The sequence below is a fragment of the Bos mutus genome, chromosome 22 (assembly GCF_027580195.1).
Source record: "Bos mutus isolate GX-2022 chromosome 22, NWIPB_WYAK_1.1, whole genome shotgun sequence".
Classification (NCBI taxonomy): Eukaryota; Metazoa; Chordata; class Mammalia; order Artiodactyla; family Bovidae; genus Bos; species Bos mutus.
Genome location: NC_091638.1, coordinates 50,099,726 through 50,113,215, shown reverse-complemented (window position 1 = coordinate 50,113,215; position 13,490 = coordinate 50,099,726). Strand labels below are relative to the sequence as shown.

General features: G+C 57.1%; 1 protein-coding gene across 4 annotated transcripts in view; it reads right to left on the bottom strand.

The window, feature by feature from the left end:
• Positions 1-1,768: 1,768 nt before the first annotated feature.
• CACNA2D2 (calcium voltage-gated channel auxiliary subunit alpha2delta 2) overlaps positions 1,769-13,490 on the bottom strand; it is a 140,552-nt gene continuing 128,830 nt past the window's right edge. Inside the window, exons 23-38 of one of the 4 annotated variants that reach the window (XM_070359390.1) lie at positions 9,703-9,763; positions 7,265-7,362; positions 6,864-6,954; positions 6,700-6,762; positions 6,460-6,563; positions 5,987-6,085; positions 5,807-5,895; positions 5,572-5,622; positions 5,267-5,338; positions 5,011-5,163; positions 4,814-4,866; positions 4,640-4,695; positions 4,379-4,505; positions 4,181-4,290; positions 4,003-4,085; positions 1,769-3,878 (exon numbers count right to left, since the gene is read on the bottom strand). In XM_070359390.1, coding sequence (XP_070215491.1) covers positions 3,738-3,878; positions 4,003-4,085; positions 4,181-4,290; positions 4,379-4,505; positions 4,640-4,695; positions 4,814-4,866; positions 5,011-5,163; positions 5,267-5,338; positions 5,572-5,622; positions 5,807-5,895; positions 5,987-6,085; positions 6,460-6,563; positions 6,700-6,762; positions 6,864-6,954; positions 7,265-7,362; positions 9,703-9,763 — 1,451 coding nt within the window. In that variant the 3' untranslated portion in view covers positions 1,769-3,737. Of the gene's footprint in view, positions 3,879-4,002; positions 4,093-4,180; positions 4,291-4,378; positions 4,506-4,639; positions 4,696-4,813; positions 4,867-5,010; positions 5,164-5,266; positions 5,339-5,571; positions 5,623-5,806; positions 5,896-5,986; positions 6,086-6,459; positions 6,564-6,699; positions 6,763-6,863; positions 6,955-7,264; positions 7,363-9,702; positions 9,764-13,490 lie in introns of all 4 variants that reach the window. The other 3 variants (XM_070359388.1, XM_070359391.1, XM_070359389.1) reach the window with 3 other exon arrangements.

Below are 13,490 nucleotides of genomic sequence, written 5' to 3'. Positions count from 1 at the left end.
GTGTGCGAGTAAGAATGTTCGATGGTCCAGCGGTCGCGAACTCCTGGAACTTCCATGGTCTGGTGTATGCCTGAGCCAGGTTGGAATTCTTGCTCTGTCATTTGACGGATGTGTGGCATTGGCCAAATTCCCGAACTTTATTGAAACTCAGTTTCATGGACCGTTGAATGGAGATGATGACGGGAACTACCGTGAGGATCCAAGGGGACTGGGGTGTAAAATGCAGTCCACCCTGGGTGCTCAGCGAGTGTGTTGCCCAGGCTGCCCTTGTGTGCAAGTGAGGTGGAGCCCATACTTGAACTCCGGTCTCCAGCCCCAAAAGGGGTGAGGCCAGACCTATCTCAAAGACTCTTCCTCACCCAGTCAATGGATGATCCTGATGGAGAGGTCTCTCCACACAAACTTGGGTCAGACTGGCCTTGGACCTCCACCTCACTGCAGTGGTGGCTTCAAGCAGCCACATGAAGCCATCTGTGCAAAACTGAATTTTATAAATGTGCATATAATTAAAATAATTATGTAACAAAGTACATTTTTAAAGTGCAGAATCCCTTCCTTTCCGCCAGCAGTACAATTGCTGACGCGTGCATAGCCTTCCAAATCACAGGTGTTGCTATGCCTTAACTTTGGGGTCTGGGTTCCCACTGGATGCCACGCCGGGGTAGAGTTGCCAGATTTAGCAAATCAAAATACAGACCAATGAGATTTGAATTTCAGATAAACAATTTTTTTTCAGGATACGTGTGACTCCAATTTTTATAGTTATGTCCCATGCAATGTTGGGAACATACTAAAAAATGCTAGTTGATTATCTGAAATCCCAGTCAGATTGGATGTTCTGTATTTTACATGGCAGATCTAACTCAGGACCTCTGGGGCTGTTGCAGAGCGTGGGAGGGGTCTCAGGGACTGCTAGTCTTTGCTATGTGGCCAACCATTGTGGAGGGTGAGGAAAGGTGTCTTCACTAACGCCTCAAATGCCCCCTTTCATTTATTTAGCATCTGAGGTTCCTCAGCCACAGTCCACCTCATCTCAGAAACCTTTGGTGGTTTCTTGCATCTGGGAGAAAGGATTTCTCCTGTCTCAATTTGCTCACCAGAAGTATGGAAATAAACTGGTATCTAACTCTTAAGGTTGTGGTGAGGACTCAGCTGGGTGAGTGTAGAGTATGGAATGTGTACAGTAAGTGTCAGTGGGAAATCTCTGCACTGGTGGTTGTCTTTCCCCTTGAACACAAAGGTCACACAATAGGGTTCACTATTAAGAGTTAGGATTAAAATGGACAAGGGTGTAGGGCTTGCCAGAGGGAGGCCTGAGAGGATTTGGTGAAAAGGATTCAGAGTTGTGTTCCAGTGTGAGCAGCAGTGGCCAGAGAGGCCCAGGCCTCCTCTGGGCTGGGAAGGAGCCGCCATAATGCTTGCAGGGGGCGGGCAGAACTTGGCCTCCTCCAGACAGCAATAGTGGCCCTCCAGCACCAGGTCATGAACTTGGACCGGGTATTCACTCTTCATTCCACGTGGAGGACCTCCTTACTAGGCCCTGGTCTGATCCCATTGGCCAGAAGCTTGCATCTCATCTCCATCTTCTTTCTTCCATGGTCTTGGCCCTGAGCCTCTGGGAAACTTTTAAGACAGTTTTTCCTGAAGGCTTTTGAGATGATTATAGAAGACAAAGGATGTCAAGGATCTGGCACTTAGGAGACCTGGGAAGCATCATGCCTTCCACCCACCAGAGACCTGGATTGGTATGGCTTCGCTCCCAACTGAGTGGTAAATGGTCAGGGCCACCTATCTTCAAGCCACCCAATCCTCACTCCAGGCAGACACAGTGTATGGGAACCATTTGAAGTGAAAATATGAACATTATTTAATAACTGATCTTCTGTAATAAACCATTTGAAAATATTTTACAAGGAATCACACACACAGTATTTTACAAAGTTTCTTGACTTTTTTGTCGCTGTTGTTTTTCCAACTTGTCTGTACAAAATAGAACAACCAAAAAAAAGGGCAGATAAAAGGAAATGGCCCCCCAGTCCCCCACAGATCCCCCGAGCCCGAGGTGAGGGGACAGCCAGGTCAGGTGGGTGATGAGAAGGATCAGACCCAGCTGGGGGTTGGACAACTACCTGATGGGGATTGTTTTGTCTGCTTTTCTGTTTTTTAAACTTAAAATATATATTAATTTTTCTGTATATGTTTGATTCTTTTTTATTTTTATATTCTCCATTGAGCACCTGACTACACTACAGTTACACACACGCCCCCACAAGACATGGCTGGCGTCTAGGCTGGGTGTACAGCATGGGTGCCCACCCTGGCACCAGCAGCAGGCATGGACCATACATACACACACACTGAGAAAGCGACAAGCAACGTGACATTAATTAACGGAGCCATTAATTAATGCATCACCCTCCCCCCTCCTCCCAGTCCATCTGAGCCCCATGGCCACATCCCCCTGCCTTCAGTACCCCAATAGTCCCCAGGCTGGGATGCCTTTGGGGGAAATGACCAGAATGAACGGTGTGAAGAGATGTTCCCAGGCCCAGCCTGTGTGTGCACAGAGTGTGTATATGTGTGTGCATATGTGCAAGTGTGTGTTCAGGGAGGAGCAGTTTGGCCAGGGAGTGTGTGTGTGTGAGAGGGAGATAGGCCTGAGTGTGTAAGGGCCAGATTGGGGGTGGGATGATCCAGCTAGGAGTGATCAAGTCACCGCCGCTAAGGCAAAGGGCGATGTCTGGTGAGAGTTCCTCTGCTGAGGGGTGCAGGCAGTGGCATGTGGTCCCCCTGGGGGCCTGACACTAGTGAGAAATGGTTACAATGAGCACCTGGCAGGGTCACGGGCATTTAGGGGACACTGGCGGCAAAGTTGGGACAGAGGGATCTTCCCCCTTTGCCACAGCATTTGGCACTGTTTGACATTCAGCTTTAGAGACAGAGGACCAGCTGGGTTACAGGTTAGATTAGAGGCTGACGGCGAGCAGATGGAGCCTGCATGTGCCGACCCTCCCACCAACCCCTCACCCTGTGTAAGGCTTTGTGAGCCCCTACCCTCACCCCACTCCATGGTGTGTGTGTCTGTGTTTGTGTGTGTGTCCTCCTGGGTATGTCTAACATGAGTCCAGTTTCTGCCCTCAGGGCTCCAGTTGTGTATGGGGTTGTGTCTTAGCCAGTGTCACTGTCACTGTCCTGCTACCTGCAGGGCTTGGGGAGGGATGGCTGTAGGCCTGAGAGAGGCAGGAGTTCACTGGGGGCTCTCCTGCCAGGACTTAAGCTGGGATGCACAGGCCTCAAACTGCCCATCACCATTTCCTCTATTATTCCCCGGGAATCCAGATTTAGTCCTGGGTGGGGCAGAAGGGCCAGGTTAGAGGAGTCCAGGTGGGGCAAGGCCTAGGTCTCCCACACAAAGGGAGCCTCAGGGCAGGGCGGGCAGTGGAGGCCTGGTTTGGCACCAGTACTGTGGCCTCCCTGGCCCAGCCCTCAGGAGTTGGTGAGTCCAGTGGGAATGAGAGGTCTGGGGACACTTTGACAGTTCAGCAGCGAGACGTGGCTTGGGGGCCAGAGACCTGCAGCGTCCTCCTTCGGCTCCCCCCACCCCCACCCCAAGGCGCAGATTCTGGGGGCCAGGAGCGCTCAGTTCCTTCATTGAGGAAGGGGGCAAGGCTCTAAGGCGGGGAGTGGAGGGCAGGGGAGCAGGGAACGGCGGGGAGGCCTGCTAGGGGGAGGGACACTCAGAGTCGGCGAGAGGGGTGGGCATGGACTTGAGGCTGTGGCCGGGGAGGCAGGCCCAGGAGGAGCAGCAGCTGGAGGGACACCAGGACGCCCAACGACGGGGGGAAGGAGGCTCCGCGGCCACAGTCTGAGGTATCTTCCTGTTGGGAAAAGAGGGAGCAGCCGGTCGGCCCGGGCGGGGATGGGCAGGGGGCGTGGCAGGGCCGCACTAGCCCTGGGGAGAGCGGGAGCTGCGGGTCAAAGCTGCCCTCCCCCGCTCCTTACCGTGGCGTTGTAGTCGAAACAGATGTGTGGGCCTCTCCGGTATCGCGGTCTCTGCACCAGTTCACACTGCTCCGGGCCGTCCGCTGGGCATGGGTGGGGAGTCAAGGAGGCGGCGGCACGGAGGGGGCGCGCGGGGGTGGAAGGGGGCGGGCGGCGGGGGGCGGCGCGGGCAGGATACAGTGTGTCTCTTTCTGCAGTAGCCGGCCGGCTTCACACTGGCTGCACAGCGGCTTCTCGGCCACCACGAAGAGAAGGTTGGTGTTGATCAGTCTCTGCGCGTGGAAGAGCCTGGAGGCAGCACAGAAGGGCAGGGGCACTGAGGTTCGCCCCGCCCCCTTCGCCCCTTCCCGCCCCTTTGGCCACGCCTCGCGCGCACCTGGAGCAGTTTCCGCAGTCGATGATGGCGTTGTAGGAGGCGTTCACCGAGCCGAAGTAGTACTGGGTCTGTTTCATGACGCAACTGCTCTCGCGCACCTCGGGGTTCCCCTCGGCCTCCGCGGGGTCTGCGAGGGCCCAGAGCGCCTCAGCCCCACCCCTACACCCAGAGCCTGGCTCAGCCATAAGCCCTGCCCTCCCTTTGGAGTTGGGTTCAGGTTGGGGAAGGGTTTTGAGGAGGGGCCTCTAAAGCCCAACCTACCTGCCTGGAACCAGCTGTGGTAGATGAGACCATAGAGAAGTTGCTGGAACAAAGACCTGCAGGGCATGGGTCACCGAGTGGGAGTGGTCAGCAGAGGCCTTACCCTGCCCCGTTGCTCTCCAGCCTTCCTGGCCAGGGAGCACCCTCCCTCTCCCAATTATCCCAGGAACTCACCAGGCTGCAGCAGACGTCCACCAGGCTAGGTTAAGGAAATCTGCAATGGTGGGCTGCAGTGGGGAAGAGTGGTGTGGGCTCCTACTGCTGACCAGGAACCCAGGTCACCCCCAGCTTGCTCATTAGAGGTGGGGGGATCCTCTGTGGGCAGGTATCCCAGTCCCCCCATCTCCAGGCCAGGTATTGCTGAGGCTCACCACAAAGATGCCCCGGGGTGCAGCACCCAGGTTGCCCGGGGGTAAGGGGGCACAGGCCGCCTGATAGTCGTAGGACTCCTTTCGGGTGTAGAAGGAGTTATTGTAGAGTGCCAGCATCAGGTTGGCATCCACTTCACTGAAAAACCTGCCCACCTGGGGATGCCGGGAAGGAGTGGGAGTCACAGGCCTGGCAGTGCCATACCCCCAGAAGTCCCAAACCCATACCTTCTCCTTCCACCCTCTTCCTGACCCTCACCTGGTCCCACTGATGGTTCTGGTTTGACAGCACCAGGAATCCCCCATCATCAATGAGGACACAGAGCAGGTCCTGAGAGGTGGGGAAGGGGGAGGAAGGTGGGGAGGGGCTCTGGCCCAGCCCTTCCTCCCCAGACCCTGGTAGTGCAGTGGTTCAGTGGAGGGGGCACCATTCCCCCCAGTTCTGGCAAAGCTGTGAAGTCAGGGTGGGATGTTGAGACCCATTGGCTAAGGGATGGGCTAGGAGTTGCAGTTGGGACTAAGGTGTCTAGGAGTGGGGTAAGCAAGAGTTCAGGGCACACGCACCTCATTGTTAACCTCGCAGTCCATCTCACAGTGGCTGTTGGGGCCACACTGCTGGGCAGAGAGCAAGGACCGTAAGTGCCCACCAGTTTTTCCCCTCCCATCACCCTTTACATGTCGGGGTCCCTTGCCTCCCCATAGGCACCAGAGCCACTCTGAGTGGGAGGACTGGGAAGGGTTCCTGGGGACTCCAGAATGGGTACTTCTGGTCTTACTGCCCTCATCCTTGAGCAAATACCTTCTGAGGCTGGTCCTGGTGGGTACGGTTGCTGGCTAGCACCTTGAACTTCTCAGCCCAGGCCTCTAGGTCCAGCTTAACGCCTACCACTATGGGGGAGAGCAAGGGGGCCATCAATGCCCACCTGCCTGGGCAGCACACTGCCCAGTGTCTTTCCCCACCTCCACCCTGGGTATTCACCTGCTGGCCTCAGCGTACGTCCACCCAGGCTGAGCTCCACAGCTGTGCTGACAAGGATGCCCACCGTGTCATTCTCCAGCTCCAGAGGCCTTAACAGGGCTGGGGGTGGGTGGGGTGGGGTGGTCAGGAGTAGGGGCTGGCAGCCACGCTGACCACTCTGTGCTGGGCTCTGTGAGCCTAGGAGCCCGAGCCGGAGATGATCTCAGCCTAAGCACCCAGCACCCAGCAGAGTGTTTGGCACAGCCTGTGCTGTGCTGTGCTTAGTCGCTCAGTCATGTCCAACTCTTTTCGACCCCATGGACTGCAGCCTGCCAGGCTCCTCTGTCCATGGGGATTCTCTGAGAATACTGGAGTGGGTAGCCATGCCCTCCTCCAGGTTGGCACAACCTAGCCTTCCCTTTTACCTGCCCCAGCCTCAGCTTCCCGCCTGCTGCCGTGCACCTGGACAGCACCTGGACAGGATGGACACTCACCATCCTGCTGGGGGGGCTTGAAGACATAGCCGTGGTTGTCCAGGCTGCGGCGGTAGAAGCTGGCGTTGAAGGGCTCGGGGTTCTCTGTCCAGTCTTCAGCTGCCCTGGTCACACAAGACAGGCAGAGGTTGGTGGAAGCGGGGAGACTCGTGAAGGCAGTGGTCTCAGCAGAGGCAAGGAGCCAGAGAGGCAGGGTCCCAGGCAGGGGCAGGATGTCAGGTAGCAGGGCGGGTCACTTACTTGTTGGGGAACACTCGAGTGATGCCACCGTCGGTGGCGGCAAACACGGCCAGAAGGCTGTACCTGGGGGCAGCAGGGAGTTGAGGTCACAGCCCTGCCTTCTGCAGGGCAGGGCTCCTGGGCCCATCCCAGCCTCCTGCCCCCACAGGCTGGGTGGTGCCTACGTGTTGAGATCCTGGTCCCGCCACACGCGCTCCACCAGCTGCTGTGTGATGCCTGTGTCCAGGATCAGGTTGTGCAGGAGGAAGTTGTTGCCTGGAACAGGAGGGTTGGGTGGAGGAAGTATCTTTTTTTTTTTTTTTTTTTTAATTGAAGGGTAATTGCTGTACAGAATTTTGTTGTTTTCTGCCAAATATCAACATGAATCAGCCAATAGGGAGGGAGTATTTTCTTGTGGATCCCTGCCCACTCTCCCCGCTACCCCCAAAGCTCCAAGCTTTCCCAGGACCTGCCCTCGGCTTGGGTCTGCGTGTTTCCACACCTGCCCAGTGTCTGGGTTCCTCTGGGCTGCCCCTTTTTGCTGCCTGGGTGCTGCCCAGACCCAGCCGCCCCACCAGGCACTCACACTGTTTGGAGTCTGGAGTCACTTTCTCCATGAGCTCAATGAAGTTTTTCAGGAACTCGGTGTTGTTGTCTGAGGCATTCAGGTCCTTGCAATACTCTCTGGGGGTGGGGAGGGGCAAGAAGAGTGGGCTTTGGGGAGCTGTAGAGGGCAACAGGGTTGAGGCCTCCCAATAGGCCTGCCTGGCCCTTTGCCGAGAAGCCCAGGCCTTTGGGAGGGGCATGTGTATTCTCACAGGCTGCAGCAACTATATATGCCTGGCAGATTACCAGGTCTGAATGGGGAGGAGCTGACCCTCTTGGGTGGAAGAAGAAGAGAATGAGGGTCTGCACCCTGTACCCAAGCAGGTTCTCCTTTCTGGCATGGCCCTGCGGAGGCTCCCCCGTCTCCTGTGTAGCTGGAGCCACACGGAACACCTGGGAGGCCCCAGGAAATGCCCATGATGACCACAGTGGCGGAATTCCAGCAACGGCTTAGTCAGTCTAAGACTTCGTCCTGCTGCTTCTTTGGCTCCGTACCTTTGGGCAACTTGCTCAGGCTCCCCGAGCCTTAGTTTGTTTTCACAGTACTACAGAGGGGTTCAGGAAATTGGCGGGAACACATGGGTCCTTAGATTGGCTATTCCCTCTGCCCAGACTGTTCTTCCCCTAGAGGTGGACAGGCCAAACGTCTCACTTTCTCAAGGCCCTACTGGGTTCAGACTCTGGGTCCAAAGAACATGGGGGTTGTGGGGAGTGGGGAGATCTGCTTGGGGTTCTGCTCCCCAGGAAGTCTCGGCGAGCAGTCCTTCTACCCTGGTAGATGGAGCTATCATTCCTAATTCCTCATCCACACCCCTGCCACCAGGAACCTCCCTTCTGGCCTGCATGGCAGCAACTTTGTGGGAGCTTTTTTTTTTGGCTCTGCTGGGTCTTTGTCGCTGTGTGGGCATTTATCAAGTTGCGGTGCATGGGCTTCTCATTGCAGTGGTTTTTCTTGTTGCAGAGCAAGGGCTCTAGGGCACGTGAGCTCAGGAGTTGGGGCTCCCGGACTCTAGAGCACAGGCCCAGTAGCTGTGGTGCATGGGCTTAGTTGCTCCGTGGCATGTGAAATCCTCCGGGACCAGGGATAGAACCCGTGTCTCTTGCACTGGCAGGCAGATTCTTAACCACTGGACCACCAGGGAAGTCCTGTGGGAATTGTTAAAATGTTCTGCTTCCTGAGGCTGTGCAAGGGCACACAGCTTTGTGACAGCACCTGGGGCTGGGTCCCAGTCCACACCTACTTCCAGGGCCTTTGTGCAGCACACAGCCTGCACTTATGTGTGTGGAGGACACACCTGATACAGTCAGAGTGACACCCACACAGCTGTGCTTGGGATACAAGTCACCTGCAATCCCCGCTCCCACCGCCAGTATACATGTACACTCACCCAGCATATATTTATTGAGCTCTCCTGTGCCAAAGATACAGAGAGGACAAAAACAAACATGGTCCCTGCCCTCAGAGCTCCCTCGGGGTCCTGTGGGCCACACACAGGCCTTTGCACATTCCCACTGTCACCAGTGCACACAGCCACCCCACATTTACACTCGGACTCTTACAAATGTACACAAGGACTCACGAATACAAACACACATCTACAGAGTCACAGCGAACTTGGTGGGTGCATGCACACACGTGCACACACATGGAGATTAGGAGTGTCCAGAGCCCCCGTGTGGTGCCCGGGAGTGCCCATGGGTCTCTGTCAGTTGCACCCACCTGCGCTCATGCAAAGCCCAGGCCCCAGGGGAGGGCTTCACCACCCGGGGGCCCAGTGGTCTGCTCAGATGTGGGCCAACAGGCAGAGGGTGTGCACACGAGGGTGCAGGCCAGGGATGGTTCCAGGTCCAGGCCTGTGCTGGGCCCTGATCCTTTACTTGCCAGAGCAGCTCTTCACAGCCCTGTCCCCTCTGCCCTGTCCCTCCCCGCTGGTCCTCAGTGAGCCATCACACCTAGACGGGATGCTGTCAACAGGGGCTCTGGCTGGCTCGGTCCCCACACCCACACAAACACTGACTGACACAGACGAGGACGGGTGCGGGGTGGGATTGTGGGGGAGGGCACCACAAACCAGAGCAGCAGCTGCCCGGTGAGGGGCGTGCTGCGGACAGCCGGCTCAGGGCGGAAAGGGCTCTTTCCTGGTGGCCTGCGGGGGGGCAGGGAAGGTCAGCGGAGAGTCCAGAGCCCTCCCGCCCGAGGCCTGGTGGGAGCCGAAGCTGTGGGCAGCTGGCCAGTGCTGCCTGGTGCGGCGACATGGCCCGGATATGCACACGGCCGCACATACGGGGCTATGCGTGGCGGGGGGACACTGCACAGGACACAGACACACACAGCTCCAGGCAGCAGTGCAGGAGGCGGGGCCAGGGAGGTCGGGTTGGGAGGGTGGGGACACCTCAGCAAGGCCACACGCAAGCTACCTGGGAGCAATGAAAACATGTCCTTCAGACTCAAAGCTGCTGGGGAGCAGGAACTCAAAATCTGCAACAGAAACGGGGGGTTATCCGGCGGGGGCTGGGGAGGTGGGAGGCCAGGGGTTCAGAGCTGACGGGGCTGGAGGGAGAGGGAAGAGGGCGGCTGGAGGGAGGGAGACACCAGCAAAGAGGAAACCCGCCACTTCCATGTTCAAGTTCGAGCCAGAGAGAAGGGGCAGGCGGGGAGGGGTGGAGGGCCTGTGGAGACTACAGCATCGCAGGAGGAGGGCAGTTATAGCCAATATGTTGCCCAGGCCTGGTCCTCTGTCGGCAGTGAGTCCCTTGGCGTGGCTGTATATGCTTCCATACGGCTGTATAGCACATATACACGGACACACACACACACATATATATACACACACTGCTATATATATGCATGGTCTGGGGGAGGCGCCAGTCTCGCTCTGATCACATCCATAATGGAAAAAAAACCGCATGCTGAGCTTCCTTTGCCTCCAAAGAGACTTTGAGGAAGGGGAATTGGCTTTTGGCTGCGGATTTTTCTCTCTCTTTGCTGTAGCTGTTTGCATTTTGGTAGGTCTCGCTTTTGTTCTGTGTCAGGCATCAACATGGCCAAACTGAGGGGGTCTCTCACGGGCACAGACAGTCCAACCAGAGACGGTGTGGGCAGCTGGCGGTGAGCTGCAGTGCATTGTGGGGGGTCCAGCGGTCTTCCCTGGGTTAGAAGGTTGGGTGAAGGGAGATCCTGGAATGTTCCCATATTGTGGGAGGACGTCTGCGAGCTGGGAGGGCACAGAAGTGCTTCTTGAACCTGAACACCTGCCTTCTTGGGCTGGGGGCCTGAGCGCAGGTGGGGAAGAAGGGCTGGGTCTGGTCTTTCCTTCTGAGGACTTGTCTGGTCTCAGTGCAGCAAGGGAGGAACTGGGGGCTCCAGAGAACGCATGGGATGCTGTTGAGGGACCCATCCATTGGGCCTCTATGTGTATGAGAGTGAGCATTTACGTATGAGCGTGTATGTACATGTGAGAGCAGGTATGTATGTGTGTTTGCATGAGTGTGTAAGCACATGTATACGTGTACAAGGGTCCCTGTGTGGGTCTGTGAGTGAATCTGGGGATGTGGCTACTAGGGCTCCTCTGGGGTTTCTCCCTACCCAGCGGGACTGGCCACCTCGCTGGTCCGTGTCTGGGAGGTAGTCCTCTGCTCTGACACGCTGGGCAATGCACCTCCACATCCTTTCATCCAGATTCTGATCTCTCCATTACCCCAGGGCTTTACTGTTGTAGAAGCAGGGTCCTCCCTGATCCAGAATACTCCCACAAGGCACTGCAAGATTCTGGACTTGGGGTGTCTTAAGGCGCTGGGCAGTCACTGGTTGGACTGTTGCTTTCTGATAGGACTGTGAGGCAGGGTTTGGACACAAGCCGACAGGGAGGGGTAGGGGTGGGGAGAGGAGGAGGAGGAGAAAGAAAAAGAGGTGCGGGAGTAGGAAGGGAGACTATGCTATGGTTGTCATTGTTATCAGGGCCCTGCATTGCTGGGGTCCCTGGAAAGGGTGTGGGAGGGCAGAAAAGACAACTCAAGCGAGTGGGAGCAGGGCACGTCCTCCACCTCCACCCAGACCAGTGGGGGCAGCGGGATCCCCTTTGCTGGACTAGGCTGGACAGGGCCATGAGGGCTTCTTGGGGAGGCCCTACTTCTCCTTGGGGGCTGGGGACAGGACATCTCCCCATGGCTCTCCATGCCCCATGCCTAGGTGTGAGGGCCTGTCCATGCACCAGAGGCAGAGACCCTTGTGTGCTGACCTCTCTCAGTATTCTTGTTCTTTGCTGGGGCCTGTGAATTCTCTGCCTACCTTTTCCCTGAACTCCCTGGCTTAAGTACCTCTGAATGTCAGAAGCTTTTTCTTCACCCCCAACCTGATTCCCTCTAAGCTCCTCTGCTGGCCCTTGGGGGTCCCTTCTGTTCCCAGCCAGACTTGGGACACCAAGTCAGCCTGTATTTCCCAGGGGAACACCTTCCCCATACCTGACCTCTCACACCAGGAGCAGTCTACACCCCAGGGCAGGGCTGGACCATAGGCCTCAGCAAAGTCACCAGGCACAGGGACTTCAGCACCTCGGCCAGCGCCCTGTCTGCCTTTGTCTCCTGGTGGCCTGGCTGTTGCCCAAGCCTGAGCCTCTGCCCCAGGGTCAGGGTGTGGGGCTTCCGAAGCCTTTTGTCTCCCCCTGGGAGGGCTTCTGGAGACAAACTGGAGAGGTCAGAGGAGAAAGTCTCTCCCTGAGGAAGTCTCACATAAGCCCCCTGAGGACTGATCTACCTCCTACATCTCAGGCCCCCTGCCCTGCTGGGTGGGAGGTGGCAGACAGGCATGTAGCCCTCTCCCCACTGTTGAGTTGTCTTGGAGGGACAGACAAAATGGAGGAGGGGAGCAGAGGCCTGCCCAGAGGGAACCAGGAAGATAAGGATAGGGTCTGAGCTCTTAGAACACGCTGGAGACCACTCTGCAGGCAGGGCCCAGGGGAAAGGGCTGCTGGCTCTAACAGAGGTTTAGGGATCAAAGGAAAGGCAAGAACTAGAGGAGCCCAGGGGATGCTGGCGGGGAGCCCTGGAGAGCAGGGGTTTGGCTGGTCCTGGGCAGGGAGGGGGGCAAGCAGGACCGTGAGGACAGGGGGTGGGGTGGGGAGAGGAGGGTGCACTGGTTCTGAATATACTTGCCCTTCAGTTTGCTGATTGGCACTGGGACAGTCCACCAAGAGAGAAAGCGAGGAAAACAAAAACAACACAAACACAAAAACAAACGAAAAGGGGGAGGGGAAGGGGAGGGGCACAAACAATATTTTATTCAATGGCTGTTTGAATGAAAATATTGTGTCTCATCATCATACCGAAAGGAAACTTCTTGCAAAAAAACGACATGAGAGAGAAAGAGAGAGCGAGAAAACTCAAAGGAGATGAGCCCCAGTCGGCCAGGCAGGTGCAGGGTAGGGGGGCGGGGGGCTCCCGGTGGGGCCGGAGCCCCAGCCTCCCTCCCAGTGACCTCGGGCGGTGGGCAGGCGGGGCCACAGGCTCCCGGAGGCCTCTGGGGGAGGCCCAGGGTGAGCAGGACATGCAGGGATGAGCCACAGGCAGAGGAGCTGGGAAGAAGGAACGGTGCACGAGGCGGGGTGGGCGGGGGGCAGAGGCCGGGAGGAAGGAGGGAGGAAGGAGCAAAGGAGGGGAAGGGGGAGGAGAGCATGGGAGAGGCTGAATGGGGGAGTGGGGGGGAGGGAATGTGTGGGACCGAAATGGAGGGACTGAGCAGAGGGAGGGAGAGAGAGAAGGTGCGGGTTCAGGGAGGGGAATGGAGGAACGGGAGGAGAGAGGGAGAGGCAAAGGTGGAGTGGAAGGGAGGCGGGAAGGCAATGGAGGAAGAAGGTGGGAGAGGAGGTGAGAGGAAGATAAGGGAGGACGAGTTGGGGGGCAGAGTTGGGGGAGACCCAGGGGGTGGTACCACTGGGGGAGAGAGCTGCACGGGGGAGCTGGGGTGAGAGAGATGAGAGGAGGGTGTGTCTTCCAAGAACTCAGCCCCCAGGGGCGTGTGGGGGGAGGCAGGCTCAGGAGGGAAGACACGGAGGAGGAGAAGGCAAAAACAAAAACCTCAACGGAAACCATGAGAGAATGGTCTGGAACCAAATCTGAGAAAAGGCGAGCATGCAGAGTTCCACAGACTTTCCGATGGCCGGTGCCCCCAACCTGCGGGCACCTGGTGGGGGGCGTGGGCAGAGTGGGCA